The 21,660-nt window shown below is 39.8% G+C and overlaps 3 protein-coding genes across 3 annotated transcripts; 2 read left to right on the top strand and 1 right to left on the bottom strand.

The window, feature by feature from the left end:
* Positions 1-1,212: 1,212 nt before the first annotated feature.
* On the bottom strand, positions 1,213-21,055 carry rb1 (retinoblastoma 1). The gene is made up of 27 exons (XM_006802169.3): positions 20,563-21,055; positions 19,973-20,093; positions 18,935-19,038; positions 18,354-18,488; positions 18,218-18,256; positions 18,021-18,070; positions 17,668-17,778; positions 17,361-17,506; positions 17,202-17,279; positions 16,504-16,613; positions 16,334-16,411; positions 15,993-16,080; positions 15,784-15,900; positions 15,639-15,695; positions 15,330-15,361; positions 15,108-15,184; positions 14,737-14,957; positions 7,614-7,729; positions 7,173-7,315; positions 6,673-6,818; positions 6,452-6,556; positions 6,229-6,342; positions 5,966-6,114; positions 5,796-5,826; positions 5,418-5,560; positions 3,116-3,162; positions 1,213-2,803 (listed from the first exon to the last, which is right to left on the bottom strand). Exons 1-27 carry the CDS (start codon positions 20,670-20,672, stop codon positions 2,733-2,735), a joined length of 2,739 nt encoding a protein of 912 aa, XP_006802232.2. The 5' UTR covers positions 20,673-21,055; the 3' UTR covers positions 1,213-2,732.
* lpar6b (lysophosphatidic acid receptor 6b) lies at positions 8,943-10,999 on the top strand. The gene has a single exon (XM_006802286.3). It carries the CDS (start codon positions 9,344-9,346, stop codon positions 10,415-10,417), a length of 1,074 nt encoding a protein of 357 aa, XP_006802349.1. The 5' UTR covers positions 8,943-9,343; the 3' UTR covers positions 10,418-10,999.
* LOC148100863 (lysophosphatidic acid receptor 6) lies at positions 13,222-14,214 on the top strand. The gene has a single exon (XM_087846811.1). It carries the CDS (start codon positions 13,222-13,224, stop codon positions 14,212-14,214), a length of 993 nt encoding a protein of 330 aa, XP_087702937.1.
* Positions 21,056-21,660: the final 605 nt, after the last annotated feature.

Below are 21,660 nucleotides of genomic sequence, written 5' to 3'. Positions count from 1 at the left end.
GCTGCTAAACTCATAGCACCAACTACACTGTGTGCGCTCATGGCTTTGGTCCAAATTTGTTATTTCGTTTACATTTACTTTAGAAACAGAAATACATCCCTATACTCCTTTACTACAAAAATGTCTACCAAGCAGCTGATGGTACCACACTCGTAAAAGAAAGCATGAATGATGGTCAAACAAGTTTTAATGTTTGACCATCATTAAAACTTGATGGTCAAACATACCCTCACATCATGAAATCAGTGAAATGATTGTCAGAATTAATAATCCTGTTAGCAACACATAGAAAACACTTTTATATCATTGGCTACAAGAGGATTTCTTTATCACGTAGAAAAGACTGAGACATACTGTTGAGAATGAACTTCTTTTTCTTATATTAGGATATCTCAAGAATTAAATGTGTAGTTAAACTTCTGTACAGTGCTAGAAAGTTAGTTTGACTAGTCTGGCACACTGATTAACTGATTAACAGTGAAACCGGACTGACTTCAGCTTCTTGTAAACATAATTCTGAACAGCAGAGGGAGTAAAACTACCTCTGTAGACTTTAAGATGAGCTCAAAACTGAGACTGCTGTTCTTCTGGTTGAACAGGAATAAACACAAGGTCGATTTGTTTTGGTCAAAGATTTAGTATTTATTGGTTCATAATTACAGCAGAATTTGGTGAAGAAAAGGGACTGTTCTGGTTTGGTCTAAATGCCCTAAACTATCATCTATTTGATCTTTCATGTTAGCACTGAGGAGATCTAAGACACGACTTTCAAGATGAAGCTGAACAAGAAGTAACAAATATTCTGTGGTTTATTAAAAACGTCTACGCATTTCCAAAATGGTACTAAAATCTTATCTTCCCCACATCCAAAGCAAAGCAAACCAAAACTAAACTGCCCAATAACAAGTCCTCTCACGTACCTTCACAGGGACGTGGGAGTCTATTATGAGAACACACAGTGGTGCTCTTTACTCTATCGGGTGGTCACTGCAAACCACCTTTGGCTACTCTATGCTGAAAGAAAACACACGGCTGATCTCTGTGGTGACCTGTATGTACTACACTTCAGTACATTAAAAACACATTTCACTTTAAAATTAGTGTCTTCACTTTCTCTCCTTTTCTGAGAATTCTCCTTATCCCCATTTGCAAAAATGACAACAGCCAATCTAATGAGTGTAAATTATATAGAAAACATAGTTCTTTAACTCATAACAAATAACCCCTTTATTTGCATTTATTAACCATCCCAAAAAGAAAGCAAAAGTTAGCATAAAACTACACATTACACCGAAGGGAAATCATCTGAAACTACAGTGAAAATAAAAACTTGCACCTGAATTAGTGGGATTTTTATCCTTATTACTCATAAAGCAGAGTATGATCTTCAGCCATGTCAAAATTATAGACAAAAGATATTTCACTAAACATACAAAAACAACTGTACTTCTCATGCTTTCACTGACCACACAGAATAGACACCACCGACTTGTGCAAAAACTACTCTGTGAGGTGTTACTATTGAGGCGATTGAAAGTGTGGGTTGTAAAGGTTTCCCTTTCTATAAGTCAAGCCACACAATGTCTGCTCTTCTCAAGAAAGAGACGCTTTGGGACAATGTTCTAAATTAGTGTTCTAAATGTTCAATGTTCTAAATCTTTTGGCAAAATGCACACAAATACATCTGGAGGAAAGAAATGTAAGGAAGATATTTTGTTTAAAAAATCTAGACTGTGAAGCATGGAGGAGGGATCATCGTGGCTTGTAGCTGCATTTTTGCAGTGAGGCTGTGTTGGAAGAATTTAGGTAACAATTCAAACTTATACCAGAAATTTTACTAAAGAAGTCAAGACAGCAGCTGACCTTAACTAGGAATGTCTGACTCATGCAACAAAATAATACAAAGCAATGACAACATCACAGAATCACCGATAAATGAAAACTGGTTTGCTGGGGACAGTTGTTCAAGTCTTCTCACAGTTGTCTCATAAGCAGCAAGAAACATCTGGTAAAGGTTGTTGGTGTTTCCAGCCGGTGTGTTCAATGAAAACATGAAAATGACTGTTTTTGTTTAGTTTGACTGTGTTCGTATGATAACTGTGGCTCAGATAAAGAAGTAGTGGTGCAGAAATCTTGTCAGGATGTCAGACATTTTTATGCAACTCGACACGTTTTTAAAACAAATTCAATTTTCCTACTCATTTTATGTCACCAACTTAAGAAGACATTATGTGCGCTGCCAACTGAAATTATTACTTTAACAGTAAAAACACTACATTAAAAGACATTCGGATGTCTCTCTGAGGCTGATATTTACTCCTCTTTACAGAGTAACCATGATTTAACACTTGAATGTGACATTATGCTTGAGACGTGAAAAGTTCTGGAGGCGGAGAAAACAAGCAGTGTGTGTCAGAAGCTATCCAGACTACTTAAAACATGAGTGAAGAGGAACTAATAGCACTGAAATACTTAAAACCAAACATACTAAATCTCCAACAAGTTGAATTCTAATGAAAATCACTGACACAGCCCTAATTCATTAAAAACACTAAGATAAAGCATCAACAAAAAAGGTGAACATCCTCTATATTCACAAAAATCTCCTCAAAGTTAAATAAAAAATAAAATAGCACTTTTAAATGTACAAAAAACAGGTGTGTTTCACTTCAGGTGTGAACAGAAAATAATGTTCACATTGTGACAAACAGTGCAGGTCAGCTGAATAGATTTCAGAGTTCTTCCATCCTCGACTCAGCATCCTCCTTCATCTTTTGCTCCTGCATGCGACTGCGAGTGGAGCCTACGTGAAAACAAAAGCGATGAAAATCAGTCTAAATAGCTAAATTACAGACTATGACATGGATGGAGCCAGCATGATGTTGCACAAAGGGTTTCTGGATTTGGATTTTCAAGAATCAACAGTCCACGTATATGGTCCGGTCTACTTATATATGTACATCGGACATTTTAACATTGAGTCTATAAGGATTTACTCGTTTTTGAAGACAGCCTCAATTAGGGATTGGAGGAACTGTAGTTTTTGACAGACACTTTTAGCTTGATTGGGGGGGGGGTTTAGCCCCTGAAGCCTTTTATTGATACAAATACTTACTCATCTCTGCAAGCTTCTGAATCAGTGTAGAATCTCCTCCAGATTTGCTGTAAATTAGATAAAATAAAGAAAGCTTTAATGAAATCGTTCTTCATACTGCAGAATCATACAGTGAAAACACAAATTTTACATATTAATTGCAGAAGCTGATCTCAAAATGAATAGCGAATGTATGCTGTTGTTTTTAAGTAGTGCAGTGGCACTTTGGGGACACTAGAATGTGCTGTCGTGCATATCTGTAAATAAGTGTTCATCAAGTGATGCTAATAGCGCTTGTAATTGATTACTTAAATAATAAATATGCAGCTTAGGGCTGTTCGATATAACGATATATATCGGATGACGATATAAAAACGTTTATGTTTCATTTTACGCTATCGTTTCTTTCGTGGTTTTGCAAAATAAACTGTTTACGGCAATATTTTTTCATTGTTTTGATGGTCACTGTAGTGGCTATATTAATTTCTTAAAGTTCTCTCTTTCTCTTATATTTAATATAACCACACTACAGACGGACAAGCGCCTGTTTTTATGCATTGTCGTTAGCAACAACGATGGTAAAACCATCACGTGTCCGCTTGTTTATTTTCCACATAAACCTTTCACAATAAAGCTCAAGATCCTGTTGAGACTTTTCAAAATAAACTGAATCACGTGAAATAGTATGCAGAGTATTTACCGATGAGAAGCAAAAAAAGAGCCGTCAGGTGCTAAAAAATAAACCTTAGACTCAAACGTTAGAACAGGCTTTTCCCCGCAGCACGCCGCAAAGAAAACGGCGGCCGTTAAAACCTATGTCTAAAAATGTGTAGTTTCATGCATCGGTAAAACACTCGACTCCAGATACACGACGCCCAGCTGGAAACACTTCAGCTACCCGAGATTCACATTTTTGTGATTTATATCGTTATCGACGATAGATGTTTTATATCGGGATATGAGATGTTGGTCATATCGCACAGCCCTAATGCAGCTTATAAAGAAAAAGACTAAGAAATATATGTATTAGTCTTTTGTTTGGCTTTTTATGAACAGCTGTTTTTGCCATCTGACTATTTGCAGGGATATAAAGGAAGAACACAATAAATGTAACTATATGTCTGTGTTTTAATGCGTGCGTGACAAGTCTCGCAGGCCACGCAAAAACCACTTGCACAGCAGGTTTGTTCCAGTAACACAACATGATGAGCAAGTATTCCTTCTCCCATGAAAAAGCTGGAGTACTGCAAGAACTCACTCAAGGGAGGAAGAACAAGCAAGCAAGCAAACACAGACAGGCCGCATCCAGCAAAGGGAATTTGAACACAGGACATTTTCACTATGAGGCAACAGTGTTAACCACTGCACCACTGTGGTCAAACTTATGCTATATCATGCTCCCAAAAGTCTGACGGGGAAACTCCAACAAATGCAACAAAAAATACTGAGCCTACACCTTTCAGTTGTAAAACTGGCACCGTGCCTCTGGAGCGAAACCTGACACTCATTCTTTAAAGTCAAAGATTGTGTTCTTGTGGGACGATGTTGGACAATGTTTGACAATAATGGGCCCATTATACTTGCTGCACTGGTCAAACAGTGACGTCACCACAGCTTTGTACCATTTACGAGTACTCGCTGCGGTGCTGTACGTAATAATAGATGTCGCCACTGAGACAAAACCTCCACATCAGCACCGGTATGGGAGAAGTCATCAGAAATGGTGACTAGAGTAAATAATTAATTAAAAATGAATTACACAATCATCTTAAACAAGCGCCATCAGCTGTGGCACCTGTTCAAGGTTACAACAAGTGAGAGGTGAAAACCAGCAGATATATGATGTCACTTTTGTGATGTAGTGCTGTTGGTATAATGAGCCCACAGTGAGCTAGTCTGAAAAACTAAAATCTACACACAGAGTTTACTGTTTAAAGATTTGACATCTATCAAAGACCAATTATAGGCTGCTGCAACTGAATGCAATTTTATAAACTTTTCACACATATAAGGAAGCTAAAAAAATGTTTTTTCTGATTTTTGTACACATGTGCAGTCCCTTTCTTTCACAGTAATTGTAAACTGTTATTTCAGCTGCTGTTCTGTCAGCTAATCATCTTTGGCTTTTAAGACAGACGAAGCCATTGGTTGGCTATTTTTGACTCTTGTGATTTTGGTGAGAGTGATGTTTTGACTTATGAAAACTACAGCCAATTAAAATATTAAATCATGTCTCATATGAGACGGGATAATGGTGCAAAAATGCTGTGCTGCCCCACATGATATAATATAATCTGGCACACAAGCACCATTTGTGACCAACCTGCCGTCAGCTTCATCTTGCCCGTCCACATCAAATCGTAACCTCTTCAGAGGCTTTGGCGTGGAGCCATGATCCAGAGTCCTCTTTAGGGATCGATCACTGCTGTTGACCATCTGGTTGATCTTCTGGAAGCGATTTGATGGCTGCAGATGAAGACAAAACAGAAGTAAGAGTGAGTGAGGAAACAAATAACTGGCACTGCAGCTGCAGAGAGATCAAACCAGCCCTTTGTTACACTACAGAGCAAAATGTTTTGATGTATGCTTGATAATCCAAGTAAGAAAATACCAGAAGGTTGGTTTTGTACATCCAGACCAAGCAACCAGATGAACAGAATCAACTCTCTGGGTCTACAGAGCAAACTAAAGATGAACATACCCCAAATGATTCGCCGATCGATACCAGCATTCTGCAAGGGAAAAAAAAACCCCCAATGAGCATTGTACAAAACAAACAGGCCTTCATTTCAAATCATTCTACAATATCATTCTAGTTCAGGAGTAGCGTTGTCAAAAATTATTTGACAATGAATATTATGCAGGACTTACTTGGATCGAGGGGTCATGATCCCGGGAGACATGCGTGCGCTTTTCAATGGAGAAATGTAGACATTGTTGCTACCGGGCACACGCAGAGGCGAATTAGGGAACTTGTAGGGGCTGCAGGGTATTTGTGGGATTGGCGAGAGTGTCGGAGGCTAGAAAAGAAAACAGCAGCAGAAACAATGAGAGAAACTTTTAGAAATACTTTTTTTAAATATATGTGCATTAAAACCCCACCGTCGCCAATGACTACTGCAGATGTAGCTCACCCTGGTAGAAGCATACTGCAGGATGTTTGTTTTCAGCTTCTGCATAAACACTTGGTTGTAGAAGACAATGATGGAGTCGTAGTGGCCTTCAGTGATTAACACGTGCTTGAAGGTCTGCAACATTCAAAGTGTTTTGTTACAGTTCTACATGAAACTCGATTACATCAGCAAAACTTCAGCCGACTCGGTGAGTTTTTATGGAAACTGTAACAGGCTGTTTTACCTCTTGGCTGGTGTTGGCCATGTTTTTGTATGCTGTGACAATGGTCTTGAAACGCAGATCAACGCTCTTCACTTTACATATGGCATACATGGCAGACATCATCAACTACAGGAACATACAACGTATTTAGCAGAGAAAAATAAATAAGAAAAGCGGAGGAGGGCAATAACAGGAGACGAGGGACAGAAACAAATAGCGAGAGCAACATATTTCCAGCTTACCTGATCGAGGTGACGGTCTCTCATCAGCTCGTACTCATGCTGCAGAGTGTGCTGGAACAGAGTCCATATTATGGGCTCAAACTCAGGGTGGGAGGACAGCAGGTAGGAGCAGAGCATCTTCAGCCTTGTATAGGCCAAACGGTACACTACAGAGAAACAAAACCAGAGGATTAGAGCGTCTAGTGTGATAGAATAATGAATGGAACCTCTTATCTTAATAAAAATGTAACAATAATAATATAAGAATAAAAAAATAGTTTAATAAAAGTGTGGGGACACCTGACTGTGTGTGCAATACTTTAAAGAAAATATCAAACAATGTTATTTTATACAATTGCATTAATATTTTCTCCTATCAACTTGTTATTTTTCCCATTATTTACTCCATCCATCACAACATTACTACTTTAAAAGATTACTTTATTGCTAGGCAGGACCACCACCATTTATCCAGCGTTCTCAATTATTTTTGACTACTGCAAACTCTACCAGTGACTTACATTTTTTATAGAAGAGGCTGAGAGAGTTGGACTTCAGGGGTCGTGGAGGTTGGCTGGTTGGCTGTGAGGCAGGCTGAGAGGAAGTTTGAGAGCTGGACTCAGGAGGTAATACACGCAGGCCTGGGCGCATGGGGGACAAATATCTGTGCGGGAAGAGCACAGGAACCAGTTTCATAAACATGAAACATTCCCCTAACCACGAACCTTAAATGGATGGGTAAAACAAAAGAAAGCTCTTCCTCAAAGCTCAAAAAAAATAAATCAAAGAAGGGGGGCTGTGGAATTTAACAAAATATTATTGATGCTTATCTGCTCATCTATGACGTATTCATCAAGGCTGTGCTGTTTTGATTAGTCAGTCGTTTCACAACTGTTGTAAAAAGGTTTGGTGTTCTTTCAAAATCAAAAGACAAACTCATCGAAAGCCGTGGGATGACTTACAGGTCGGCTGCGGTGTGGTTGTGCTGCAGCGGTTGACTGAAATTAGCTGGGGTCTCCACCTGCTCTGCTCCTCCGCTCTCATGTTCCTGTTTCAGAAGCTCAAATAGTGGGGAACCCTGCAGAGACACAAACATTTACTTTATATTTAACCATTTCCATTCATATCCTGTCAATCACAACTTTCATTTTCCTTTCATTCAAGCAGGAATTTTAAAAAGGTGCAAAAAGAATTTATTTCATTTGGCAATCACATAATAATGTAATACAATAATCCTGTTAGGTTGGAGATCATGTCTTGATCAGGCAATTAGTTCCTTTTTGGGGGGGGTTTCCTGGTATATTAAGTAGAAGATGTGCAGAAATGATGTTAGAGGTATTTTACATGTGAAATTTCCCTTGCAAAACAGCCAACTGATAAGTCAAATCTATACATGTATTATAAATCTGTTCCTCATTTTATGTTGACCCAAGCACACACCCTACAGTATCCTGTCTGACTCCGAATGCATTTCACTGACTCGTTAAGCTCGTTAAACAAATAATAACTTCAAATTAAAAATACATTTTCTCTAAATACAAAAAAAAAAGAAGCAAAATCTATGTTAACATGCACAATTCTAAATCAAGATGAAAAGACAATGAAAGTGAAGGTTGCACGTGAATCTCAGCACGCAACCGTCACACCAGTAAAAAAGCAAACTGATATGAGCTCATACAGGGAAGTGAGGAGTGGTTTACAACTCAGCAGCTCCCACAGTAACTGCAAGTATGGACTTGTAAGCATGGCTTATGGTACATTCATGCATCATGCCTGCCACACCCCGCTTACGCCACCAACATTTCAAAAGTACATTTGGATAAGAACATTCGCTGACATCTATCAGTAGTTATCTATCCTCACAGTTGATTATCAGGTCGTAACAAAGTCATTACAACACTACATAATACATCCAACTACAGATGAGTCACGCTCTTATTTTTTAATTTAAAATACTCCAAATGACACTAGTAAAAGCACAGAAAGACAAAAACATGCACTGTGCTATTAAACAAATAAGAAAATCTCCTGATAAATGCTTTGATGTTTCGGGAAGATGATGAAAAGACCCCTATGGCAGGCAGCAAGGACAATCTCTCACACACAACAAAAAACTTTCTAAAACTTATCTTACTGAAATGTGAAAATTACAGAACATATTATATTGTTCCATTATTCAAATGCTTTTTATTTGCAAAAGCAAATGAAAGACATTTGAATGGGAGGACTTTGGCCCCAGCGGTGGCTCCTCCCAGTGGTTCGACAGCCTGCTCTGTTCCCTGTGTCAGAGGCTCTGCCATCCAGGCTGCTGTGAGGTTTCTGATTTACAATCCAGCAGGAGCAGAGTGACGATCCGCATGTGCCTTTGGGACTTCAACAACACAGAGAAGAACGAGACAAGTGGAGACCCACTAAAGTGTTCACAGAGCTAAAGGAAAAAAAAAAAGCACGACTCTTCTCTTTTAATACATTTGTTTTGTGAGGACTGAAAGCAATGAAAGCTCCACTTAAATGATCATCGCTGCACATACAGGACAGCTGCCACAGCAGGACAAGTAGATGGAAAGGACTTTGGATGGCATATCAAGGAGCTGCCGTATACCTACTTTTTTTCATGGCATAACGAACACCAACTGTGAGTAAGGAGAACCTTTTCACTCTTTCCACTGTAAGTGTACGCTCTGGTTTAAAGATGGATAACAGCACGGACTGCAACAAGAGTGACAACTTCAAGTATAATCTCTACGTCTCGGTTTTCTCCATGGTGTTTGTAGTCGGACTTGCCTTCAACGCGGTGGCTGTGTACATTTTTGGCTGTGCGCTGAAGATACGGAACGAGACCACGACATATATGATGAACCTCGTGGTTTCGGACTCTCTGTTTGTCCTCAGCCTGCCTTTTCGGATTGTGTACTTCATCAAACGTGACTGGCTCTTTGGAAGTGCGCTCTGTAAGATCTCCGTGGCCCTATTCTACACCAACATGTATGGCAGCATCCTCTTCCTCACCTGCATCAGTGTCGATCGTTTTCTGGCAATTGTGTATCCATTTTGGTCCCAAACAATTCGTACGAGGAAAAATGCCAAGCTGGCCTGCCTTACAGTTTGGGTGATCATTCTCTCTGGAGGTATAACCACTGGGGTCCTTTTGGACACCACTTCACCGAACAATACTAACTCGGGTTCGGTAAACTCAACGCCACATTTTTGCTTTGAAAACTACTCAAAAAAGCAATGGAAGGCTGAGCTTTCGTGGGTGGTGATGTTTATTGAGACTGCGGGCTTCCTTATCCCACTGATGTTGAATGTGTTTTGCTCTGTCATGGTGCTAAGGATACTGAGGAACCCCAAAACCATCAGCCGCGGAGGAAACCTCAACAAAGCAAAAATCCTGAGGATGGTCTTTGTGCATTTGCTCATGTTCTGCTTCTGTTTCATTCCCTACAATGTGAATCTCATCTTCTACACCTTGGTCCGCTCCAAAATCCTAAAGGGATGCTTTGCAGAACACGTTGTAAGAACCATCTACCCCATCGCTCTGTGCATAGCGGTGACCAACTGCTGCTTTGATCCCGTTGTCTACTACTTCACTTCAGAGACCATTCAAAGCTCCATTAAACGAAAGTCTTCAACATGGCAAAATGGTGCCAGGCTATTCGAAAGACTACAGATGGACAGCTTGCAAAGCAGCCCAAGTTCAACGCCCAAGAGTTTGACGCTGAAAAGTCTCAGACCCAAAATATTTGACAATGAGTCCACGGTCTAAAGACAGCCTGGTAATGTGAGCTACAAATTTGACTTAAGCGAGTATGGCTGACAAAACTTGATTCAAATCAGAGGACATGGGTGAAAGCAGAGTGCCTTAGAAAAACAACATAAACAAAATGGTTACTAGGGAGTCCGGCTCACCTATTGGACACAGCAGAGACTTTAGACCGGAAGATAATGATTCAGTCAACAATAGGCGCTAACACAAAGCATTTTAAAAAAGGTGTGTAGGCTTTTGCACAAAAAAAATAACTTCTTTCACAGAGAAGACTCAACTTTAAGAAAAACCCTAATTTGACAGTGCTGAACCAGTATTACAACTCGTTACATCTACTGCCCTGTACGATTTTCAAGTATTCGTTTTATGTGTATTGAGGTTTTTAAGAAGTTTTTAGAGAATCATGTTCTATAAAAGCTTTGATTCGCATTCTGAAAGTGAATTAAATATTTTTGTAACATTTTGAAGTGTTGTGTGTGGAATTCAATACCTGTTTGATCAAGCGAAAGGTTGTGAAATACTTGGCACTATCCTGGAAGAATTTTTTTTTCCATTCCACTGTTCCCACTAAATAAGTCCTCTAGACTGGTTAGTCATATGTGTACTAACAATACAGATGCAAATATTCTGGTTGGCCCCTCAGTGTGCAATACATTTATAAAGTAATTGTTTCATTACATGTGTTGCTAATAAATTAAGTGTTTCAACAAAACTGATGGTCTTTAGAAAAACAAAAGTGGGTCAAAATGTCATCATTTCTGCATATACAACAACACTGGAACCGTAAAAAACTCAACCCACACACAATATAGATTTTCCAAGTTCCTAAAATTTATTGGAAATCCTGAAAAACTAATTTAGACCAGATCCAGGCTCACACTGTGTGAAAACACAAGTCTCATAGCAACGATGTGTGCATTTCTTCCATGCTTGTGACAAGTTGTGTGATGCAAGACTGAACACTGCACATACCTGTCGACAGCCTGAGGGTCTGTACTGACATGGTTAGACTCATCACCTCACCAGCAATGATGAGAAAGGGCTGTAAAACTAAAGCAGGCAAGAAACAACTTGCCTCTTGAGGGAAAAGGGTAATAAAACAGTCTAGAGGGGGTTTTGTAGAGTAGTATTTGGTTAGATCATTGTATGCCGATCAACTTCCCAAAAAGATAAACAAATTTTATACAAACCATAAGAAAAGTTCTGCACATTACAACACAAGAACATATTACAAATAATAAAACTTTGTATGCACTCACAGGGATTTTTAATTTTTATGTGTTCATGGAGTGACACGCAAGTGGCACTACTGCTTACAGCCCCTTGTTTCAATGAATTATTGCTTTTACTTTATGAGCTACAGTTTATGATTAACTCTAGTCACTCACGTATGTTCATAACAAGGTGTTGTAAACAAGGTGTTGTAAACAGCTTTGAGTGTCTAGAAAAGCGCTATATAAATGCAATCCATTACACTTATCCTACCAGAACGCCTACAAAAAAAACAAAAGTTAATCTGACAATTTTCAGGTCAATGAAAAAAAATTTAAGTTGACATCTAACAACCTGTAGGCTAAACTAGAGATTAGCCTAGACTCTTGTATCCCTCTAAAAAAGGTCATTAAAAGTAATCGGTCAGCTATAAATTAGAGGGTATGTGAGCAGAAGAACACGGCGAGAGAGAGAGAGAGAGAGAGAGAGAGAGAGAGAGAGAGAGAGTGAGAGAGTGAGACCCTGACCTGTTGGTGTCTAGGTGTGAACTGCTTCAGTCAGCGGCAGATTCCCAACTGCAGCATCCTGACAAGCTAGCCACAGTTAAACAGCTGACTGGAAAATGCTCCACACTGACAATGCTCCCATCCTGCTACTGGTGAGTGATTAAATTCTACCTTTAAATATTCTCTTTGGTTGTGACAACTGTAAAATTAAGTATGATCTTTTTTTCTAAATTAAGCATATTAATTGCTCAAACTTTTGCAGAAAAATTTGTAATATCCGCACAGATTTAAAGATGGGGTCGTCTATTTTAAATCTGACAGGTCATTGAATTAAAAACATCCGTCTTAATAATAACGCTATGAGTAAGAGAATTTGTCACTTATTTTAATTTTGAAAAGTTATTTCCAAATTTGAATTAAAGTTAGTTTTTAGATATTAGAAATATATGTTTTTTTATTCTTCTATTGATGCTCGTTTTGTGACTGAATCGGTTCTTTAATGATCTACATTATAGATGAGCTGGCAAGAAAAAAAAAGATAAACTTTAATCACGATCACACACAACAAACAATTGTAAAAAGCTATAATCAGACTCTGCCTTTACAACCGGAAAAATGCTCACCTGATTGCCTATGCAGTGCAAACTTAGTTCAATTATAAAATCTCAATTAAAAAAAAGAAAGATTGATTTTATGGGCTCTGGTAAATGTGTATTTAATCTGTCGATGTAATGAAATACATCAGTTAAGTGCTTTTTCGGTTGGCTTTATGCATGTAATGACACCAAATGTTTGCTTTGTTTCTTTACAAGCTGGAAGCTGCAGGTAAAAATTTATTGGCAAAATTAATTTGTTTTCTATATAACATCGAGCAGAATATATACGGATGTGTATTCATGTCATCTCAGCAAATTTGCATTTCAATTAAAAAAAATTGTTTTGTTTGATTAAGTTTTAACTTACTACACGTTTAACTGCTCCAGCAGATCTTTCGTCACATATGCCCTCTTCAACCGATCTAACCCTCCTCCAGATATAAGACCATAACAATTTGACGTGCTGGAAGTGGTCAAATCATTTTGAGACATGGAGCAGTGGAATATGACTGATTTGACAGCCAAGCCGGTCTCACTTTTGTCTAACTGTACTGTCGATACAAGCTACCGCTTCACCTTCTACAAAGTATCCTACAGTGTCATCTTCCTGCTGGGGGTGGCCACCAACAGCCTGGTTCTGCGCAGACTGTGTCTGTCTCCCTGTACCATGAACAGCACAGCCATTTACATGGCCAGTCTATCGACGACTGACTTGTTTTTTGTCATCTCTCTACCTCTGAGAATCTACTACTACCACCAAAAGGCTCAAGCCTTGGCCTCCAAGACAGAGGACACCCCCAGTTGGACTCTTGGGCCGGCTTACTGCCAGATCACATTCACTCTCAAATACATCAGCCTGTATGGGGGCATCTTCTTCCTGGTGTGCATTGCTGTGGACCGTTACTTTGCTGTAGTGCACCCCCTGGCATCGACACAGCGCAGGTTGCGTGCCGCACGCGTGGTGAGCGGAGGGATCTGGTGCCTGGTTCTGGGGCTCAGTGTGTGTCTGCCTGCGCTGCGGTTAGCGGCTTCTCACCAGAACAAGGCCTGTCTGCTGGATCCGTCCTCACGACACCATCGCACCCTTATCCTGCTATTCCTGGGCATAGCCCTGGGGTCATTTCTGCTGCCCACTCTTGTACTCCTCTACAGCTACTGCCGGGTGCTGAGTGTCCTTAGCAAGATGAGACACCGCTGCCGCAGCAACCGTCACAGCCATCTGCACACTCTAAGGGTTATTTACTCAGTGCTGGGTGTGTTTCTCCTGTGCTTTCTCCCCTATCACATCAACCTGCTGGGATATACGCTCACACACGTGAAGCTGTTGCCACATTGTGGCCTGGCCAAGGCGACCAAGGCTATGCATCCTGTGGTCCTTTCCTTAGCCAGTTTCAACTGCTGCCTCAACCCACTCATCTACTATTTCTCCAGCAGCCCGGTGCACAGGGAGGTGCCCAGTAGTGGAGGCAGTGGTAGCCGGTGACACAAGTACTGTAAGACCTCTTTATTAACAAAAGCATTCGATTGCTTTACTGTACTTTTGTCAATTTGCAAAAAGTATCCTGTTACCTATATTTTTTTTTTTCCATTATAGTGAAACCGTAAACACCTTTGTGTATGTTAAAAGTGTAATCTGTTGTTGTTTTCCGTTTCTGTGTGTGTGTGTGCCCCACGTGTGGAGCAGTCAGAGTAAAGAAGCACTGTGAAATCATTAATTATTATTTTTGGCAAAGCAGCTTCGTATGTTTGTGAAAAGCTGACATGAAATGAGATCAGTAGTGAAAGCAGGATTTATGTAGAATCTCCTTTTATTATTGTTATTATTATTATTATTATTATTATTTAAGTGACTCTTAAACAGTGACAACAATCTGCTTCTTTTGGGCCAATATATCCTAAATGATTGATATCCAAAGAGTCTCTATGTCATGTATACATCAATCTCTGTGAAATGCTGTGATATTATTGCCATCCTAGTCTAATAGCAATGAAAGATCAAACTGACCGTCCTCCATGCAAGTCTCTCCATGATGAGGTTCTCGCAGGTCTCCAGATGTTTGACGATCTCTTTGCTTAGCGTGGGGTCGGCCTTGATAAAGCTCTCGATAACTTTATAGAAATCAAAGGCGGTCAGGTTGAACACATTTAGTATCCAGGGGAAACACACATCCGTTTCGGCTGAGTCGGCTCCTCCATGGCTGTACCCTCCATTTTTGAAACTGCTCTCTAATCATGTGGAGCAAAGAACAACATTAGAATTGATCACACGTAAAAGATGTGTAAAACTTTAATTACTGATAACAGATGACCAAAAACACATAATGCTTCATAAAGAGCTATATTATTATTCATTTATAAGAAAGTTATAGGACATGCCTCCATATGTTGCCATGACTACCTCCAAAGCACAAGCCAAAAGCGATGTGTGGAACGTGGAGTCATTCAGGAGTTTACTGGAAAGGAAATCAAATGACTCAGTTCCATGGAAGAAAGTGTGTGTCAAAACAATAGAAAGCATGCATGCAATTCCAATGCACCAACATGGATAAGAGTCATAATTCCCACTATTCTGATAAAAGTGGAGAAAAAAAAACATACCTGAAATTTTGCACAGACAGGCGCTTCTCTTCCTACGAAAGAAAAAAAAAAAAAAACACCCAAAAAAATAAGACCTCAACGTTAAGATTTACCAAAAGTATTTTTTTCCTAGAGTGGGATTTATCTTTTAATTGATAAAAGTTTAAATAGGATGAAAGAAAGAAAAAAGAAAACTCTTGTATAATAATTTGGTGACTGACGTCTATAAATCTCATCAGATGGATTTGAAATTAAAGGTAAACATCCAAAACAAAACCGTAAAATTCTCTTAACCCAACAGTTTAAAAAAAGAAGGGAAAAAAACTGTACCGATTTCAGCATTTCCTCCATAACTCTGTAATACAGTCTGACACCGAGGGTGAATCTCTGAAAGAGAAAAGCAACTCAATTCAGATAAAAACAAAAGAATATGACAACAACATGTTGCCATTGTTCCTCCTTTTCGTCTCCATACCTGCCTGCCGTACACTACGCAGCGTGGGCCGACCGCCTGACCGAATCTTTGACTGAACACCTGTCCAAGCGTCTCCAAGCGCTTCTGCACATCCTGCGTCGGATCCACTGTGCAATGCTGACGAAGGGATAGCGAGAGGGAGAGAGAAAGGTATGCTTGAAAATCTGCAGTTTTATCTTTTAATTCGAGGCAAATTTCTAAAGACCCACTTTGAAATATGTAACCAAATTAGCAGATGGCTGGTCCCCACTGGAAGTGAGATCACCCCTCAGCAGCTGAATGGAGGTCATGGCAGCTCTGATGGGAGATTAGAAAAGAAAAAAAAAAGGTTATAATCTGCATCTTACAGATGTCATTTAAATTGCTGGCAACTTAAAAGGAAATAAACAATCATCACAGAAATGCACAAATGTACATATTGAGAGGTGAGTAGCTAAACAGTGTTAAAAAACAAACAAACAATACTGCAGAAGCAAACATGAGACCTCTGTCCTTTCACTCTAGACAAAGAATGATAGATACAGTCAGTGAGGAACTGCTAAGTGCCCACCTGATGGGTGTCTGAGGAGGGACGAGTAATCCATCTTCATCTGACAGGTTCTTCTTTGGTGTTCTCTCCACTTGTGATCTGAATGCAGGAGAAGATTATTGAACATCTTCTTTAAGTTATTTTAAGAACTCAACATCTAAACACTGTACGCTGAAGAAAAAGGGGATTACATCTCGACTTTAGGTGCAAGAACAGTCTCGTCTCCATTGAAAAACATTCGTCCGTCAATGTCTCTGCTCTTGAGGTAGTGTTCTTCATATTGTTGGTCGACATCATTCACCTGGGTTGAAAGTCACAGCAAAAAGTAACGCGCGGTGAGGCAGAAGCCAACAGACACAGCTCTCAAAGGTTTCAGATTCAGATTACAGCTGATTGGAAGAAGGCAAAGCTTTGCTTATTCTACACCTGGACCAGACAACAGGCAAAGCAATAACCAGCGCCAAAAACTCATCGAAATCTTTGTTTTTTCCCCGAGTAACCCAGGCCTTTTGATGACAGCCTATCATGGTGACATTTGTACATTATTTATTTAAGACACTTAAGCAAAAATGCACACCATCTGCCCGTCACCGTGTTCACTATAGTCGTTTAGAGGAGTGTACCACTGTCAGCAAACAGTAGCATCCTGTCTCTGCATTATAGTGACACACTACAAAGGACCTCCTGCTTGAGTGCACATTTACCCAACGCGATATACGTGAAAACAAACACGTATAGGTAGCAAATAGCGCAACCAACACCTGCCAGACGTTCAAACGCTCTACAGCGGCAGAAGCGGGCAGGAAGAGATAATGAATGGAAACTCCAAATGCAGTTAGTGAGAATAAAACCAAACAGTGGAGCAGGTGTTCTGACAATGACGTCCTACCTGAGGAAAATCTGGGCTTCTTGAAAGATCCATCGACTCTAAGAAAGCCATGAAACTGGTTTGGTATACATTCTTCACCTGCAAATAAATTCACATAAATACATTTTGAGTTGTGTTTGTCCAGTAAGACTATGAGATTTTTTTTTAAAGTGTTCACACCTCTTCTGCACTGCATTCATTCTCTTTGCATAAGGTTTCGAGAAGCTGTACATCAACCTCTGGCTCCACAACTCGGGATTTAGTTTTGCTCTGGTTGCGACGAGATGTTCGTGTTGGAGGGCTCTGAATTTTGCTGATGGCTGATTCTGAGAATAAATAAATAAATAAAACCTCAAGGAGCTTTAAACCAAACTTTCATGACAAAAAAATGGTAATTGTTTGACTTTACATTTACTTATTGTACAATCTGAAGTCATAAAAACATTAAAAACAAAGAATGTGTAAATTAAATGCTACTGAAGCTTACTGTAAAGAGGCTGCAGAAGGTCTGGAGAGCAGCGCTTGATGATTAACTCCAGCGTACAAAGAAGCAGCTGAAATGATATGACCAGGTCATCCTCCATCTGTAAGGCCCTTCCTGCACGCAGCACAGATGCAACACACGAGACGCATCGTCACAACAATTCCGATGCCTTCTTAAAACAACAAAACTTAAACCATGATTTTCCAATTCAACTGATATCTGCAGCTGAACACGAAGGAGGAAGGAAGGGTGAAAAGAAAATGACAGAGAGGCATGAAAACAATTCCATAACGTGTGTTAACAGCTTGATTCTACTTGTTCTTGTTGTTGTTAATGTATTCATAAGCTTAACCGACCTTTGGCCAACAGAAACATCGTCCAGCAAGTCCGCACGGTTTCCCTCTCCCTTGAAAATGATACACCAAACAATTAATCACGCAGCAGCATCAACCTTTCATAACAAGTGCAAAACCGCTAACACACAAGACAATAAATATCATAACATAATCAATGTCACCAACATATTTCCCACATTTATAAGTTTGTAACTTACTTCCCATCAGACGTCAGATTGAAGATTTTCTTGCAAGTTCTGAAACAGAAAAAATTTACATTTTTTTTTTCATTTACACTTAAACTACAAATATTTTTACATTAATCCAATGCAATCTATTTGTATGATCACTTACTTCTCAAACCTCTGGTAAAGAGCCAGCATCACATCATACTTCTTGTCCAGCCGTGACAGTGCAGAGTTCACCTTGGTGCTTATCGTATCCAAGTTCACATCCAACTTCCTCACCAGATCTATAAACTGTTTGACGCTACAAAAGAAAAGATGGAATTAGCGTCGAAGTAACTTCCATCCATTCGTCCATCAATCTGTTTCACAAACTATCCAACTGAGAGATGAGCAATGGACCTGGAGCCTATACCTGGACTGCTTTTCCATCTATCAAAGGGAGAACACACAAAGATCTATCTAAAGCTGGAGTAAGTAGCAGGAGGATACATGTTTAATGTTCTTACACAGCCTGTAGTTTTTCTACTTTATTTCAAAGAGCAATCCCAAATAAAGTTCTGTTTTTGCTGAGGAAAAACATCTGCTACCCTAAGTTTCCTATTTCCAAAGAATGAAAATCCAAGCAGCTAATACTCAGCAAGGCTGAAGTCATCAGCTACCCAACAAATTTTCACATTCACCAATATCTCATGCCAACAGTTGGACTGTGTGGTTATGTTTTGTCAAGAAAACATAGCAAGCGCTTACTTCACACAGACTGCTTTCAGAACCTGGGTCAAGGTGAAACAGGTGGCATCCATGTCTGTCACAGTCACAAACAGACAAGCACCCCAAAGCTTCTTCTGACTGTCCTGAAACCAAATGACAAAGAACAATGTTAGATGATGCTCGTGTCACACCTTTTCGCCTTTTTTTAGGAATGGAAGAGCAACTGTTTTAAGGGGATTATAAAGCTATTCCACTTTATGTTTTAAAGTACTTTTAAAATGATTATTTTTTTGGACTGTACCTGGCTACTGACTAAAAGGCAAAAATACTTAGCCCTCCTAATATCCCATTTCACCAATAAGGCACAGTGGATATTGTGTGTAAGCTTTGATTTAAAATTGGACTCAGTACTGCAAAAAGAAAACTTACATAAAAGGTTTACAACCCAAACAGTACAAATTGTACTTTCTTTCGCTCCCCATGCATTTACATGCCTATCACTAACTTTGTGTTGTCTTCTTCCCACAGCTTGTGATTTGCCACGTTTGTGGACTTTTCTTTTCTTGTCTTCTTTTTGGATGTCTTTCAACAATGTTGTAGAAGCTCTGATTTGCAGGAGAGATTGGATACACCCTGGTTTCTCTATACTTGAGAAAGGTCATATGGACTAAACTGTTATTAATGAATAAAAATAATGCTGAACTGCACAGTGTGCGAGGGTTATATTATATTTAAACACCCTTGACAGGCCACAGGGCTAACGCATAAAGTCAATCAGTTTAGAATCACCAAACTGACTGTGTCTCTGTTCTGACCCCAGTGAGAACCCAACCAGAAACAGGAGAACATACAGCCTGGATTTATTTTGCTGTGAGGTGACAGTGATAACCACTGCACCGCCATTCCATCCTGCAATATGTATTGCTTTGGGCCAAATACTGTTCTAATTTGTTGCTGTATAAGATAATGAATTAAATGATCGATTTCCACTCATGCTTTTTCCAGGACAGGCGACAGGATTGAAGTATCATAAATGTAGAGTGGAACTACTGAACTACAGTACGTGCAAATACGTACAGCAGCTTCATCCACGGACTCCTGAATGGTTTTCCACAGCGTCCAGGCTCGATCACATACAGGGTCAGTCACATGAAGGCTCTTGCACAGAGTCACAAACTCAGCATCCTTGTCTCCGTGCCTAAAAGATGGAGACCAGAGGTTAGCAACCACGAAAAACACGAATAAGGTTTCAGGAAATCAAAACAACTGCACTCAAGACAACCGGCTTGTCTTGTGAAGTAGTCTGACTGCCAGTCAGAGTCTGAGCAGGGTACAGGGTATAGTAGGTAGGGTATAGCCTGTGTTTGAGAGCTATACCCAGGCTACATTTCAAGTTTCATTCATTACTTAATAGTTACACTCTTTGAACAGTTGTGTGGGGCTAAATATGCTTTTAAACTCGCTGTTATTAGGCCGGTGGACACAGCTAACAGATCAGCCTGACGTTTAGTCGCACAAGCTAGCGAGCGAGATAAACGTAGCTGGGGGAAAGACCAAAATATCTGTGTACAATGTCAACTTTTTTTGTTTTTTGTATTTTCTTTTGTAAAAAGCCACAAACTGAAGCTACTGTGGCTTGACGGAGAGGCGATCATTACTTCTCTTACTTTTTAAGAGATAACTCAGGACTCTCCTTCTTCTCTGGAGAGGCATTTTCAGCAGTGGGTTTCATCTCTTTGCTCTGTGTCGTCCCAGAATTGCGTTTTTTAGGCGGCATCTTAGTATCCGGTTACGTAACGGCCAATAATTAACAGATAAAACTCGAATATGTTTTAAAGCCGACTGATATTGTTTACTAAGTGTAAATCCCACTTCAAGAGTTCCGTGACAACAAAACCACAGCGACTTCCTGCAACTGTAGATCTGTGGATGCTCGTTTTGTATCAACGTACTGCGCGGTGAAGCGCCGTTGGCGACGCTGCAATGGTGTTACGAGTACTCGGCGGTTAGTGCTCAAAAACCTGTGCACACGACTTTGTTCATCTGTGTTTTTGCGATCGTCTGTCTCTGTTTAAACTCTGTGTTGTCAGAACCTCTGTCAAACAACCGATTTATAACTTCTCACACATAGACAAGAGGTCTGTCATTGCAAACAGACCGATGTAGCGTTACGCCGGGATCACGTGACAAACCGCAAACGAACTAACCCAACCCGAGGACTGGAAAACGCGGGAAAAAAAGTCTACGCAACATCCTGTTCGACCTCCAACGCGCCTGGAACAGAAATAGTAATATAGCCCCTTTATATACACCTGCAACCACAACATGTAAACCTTCTGCTTATTATCGGAAGGATTTATTTACTCATGTCGTGTTCCTCAATTAGTTTATGTGGCACTTACAGGCTGCACTATTGGAGGCTGTGCCTCTGCAATAATACATGTTAGATTAAAGTAATATGTGAAAACAAAAAAACAACGATGTTAAGGCTTCCCGGTAGAGGTCATTAAATGCAGTTAGATGACCATTATTGTCCCGTTCACCTGTTTTTTTATCTCGCGGGTGATAAGTTTAAATTATCGCACACCTGTACATGTTTATTTGGCAGCTCTGTTAGTGTGTAAAACTTCACCTCTAAGCGTGCAATCGTTGCCCTCTGGTGGCAAAAATTCACAAGTAACTTGTGCTGCAAGCTTTTGGTACACATTACCTAGTTAGAGGATCCTCGATCACTTCTATTGTCTATTAGTAGCATCCTACTTTCA

The sequence above is a fragment of the Neolamprologus brichardi genome, chromosome 10 (genome assembly GCF_056152115.1).
Source record: "Neolamprologus brichardi isolate AB-2024 chromosome 10, ASM5615211v1, whole genome shotgun sequence".
NCBI classification, from domain to species: domain Eukaryota; kingdom Metazoa; phylum Chordata; class Actinopteri; order Cichliformes; family Cichlidae; genus Neolamprologus; species Neolamprologus brichardi.
The sequence above is the reverse complement of the archived record's forward strand: the minus strand, read 5'-3'. Positions and strand labels throughout refer to the sequence as shown.

What these genes read in the sequence shown, in the direction of transcription:
- lpar6b (XM_006802286.3), top strand. Translation starts at nt 9,344, where the DNA reads ATGGATAACAGCACGGACTGCAACAAGAGTGACAACTTCAAGTATAAT.
- LOC148100863 (XM_087846811.1), top strand. Translation starts at nt 13,222, where the DNA reads ATGGAGCAGTGGAATATGACTGATTTGACAGCCAAGCCGGTCTCACTT.
- rb1 (XM_006802169.3), bottom strand. Translation starts at nt 20,672, where the DNA reads ATGCCGCCTAAAAAACGCAATTCTGGGACGACACAGAGCAAAGAGATG. An exon ending in TGGAGGAAATGCTGAAATCG is followed by an intron (nt 15,362 to 15,638) that starts GTACAGTTTTTT and finishes TTTCTTTCGTAG; the next exon opens with GAAGAGAAGCGCCTGTCTGT. An exon ending in AACCACACCGCAGCCGACCT is followed by an intron (nt 7,316 to 7,613) that starts GTAAGTCATCCC and finishes CTTCCCGCACAG; the next exon opens with ATATTTGTCCCCCATGCGCC.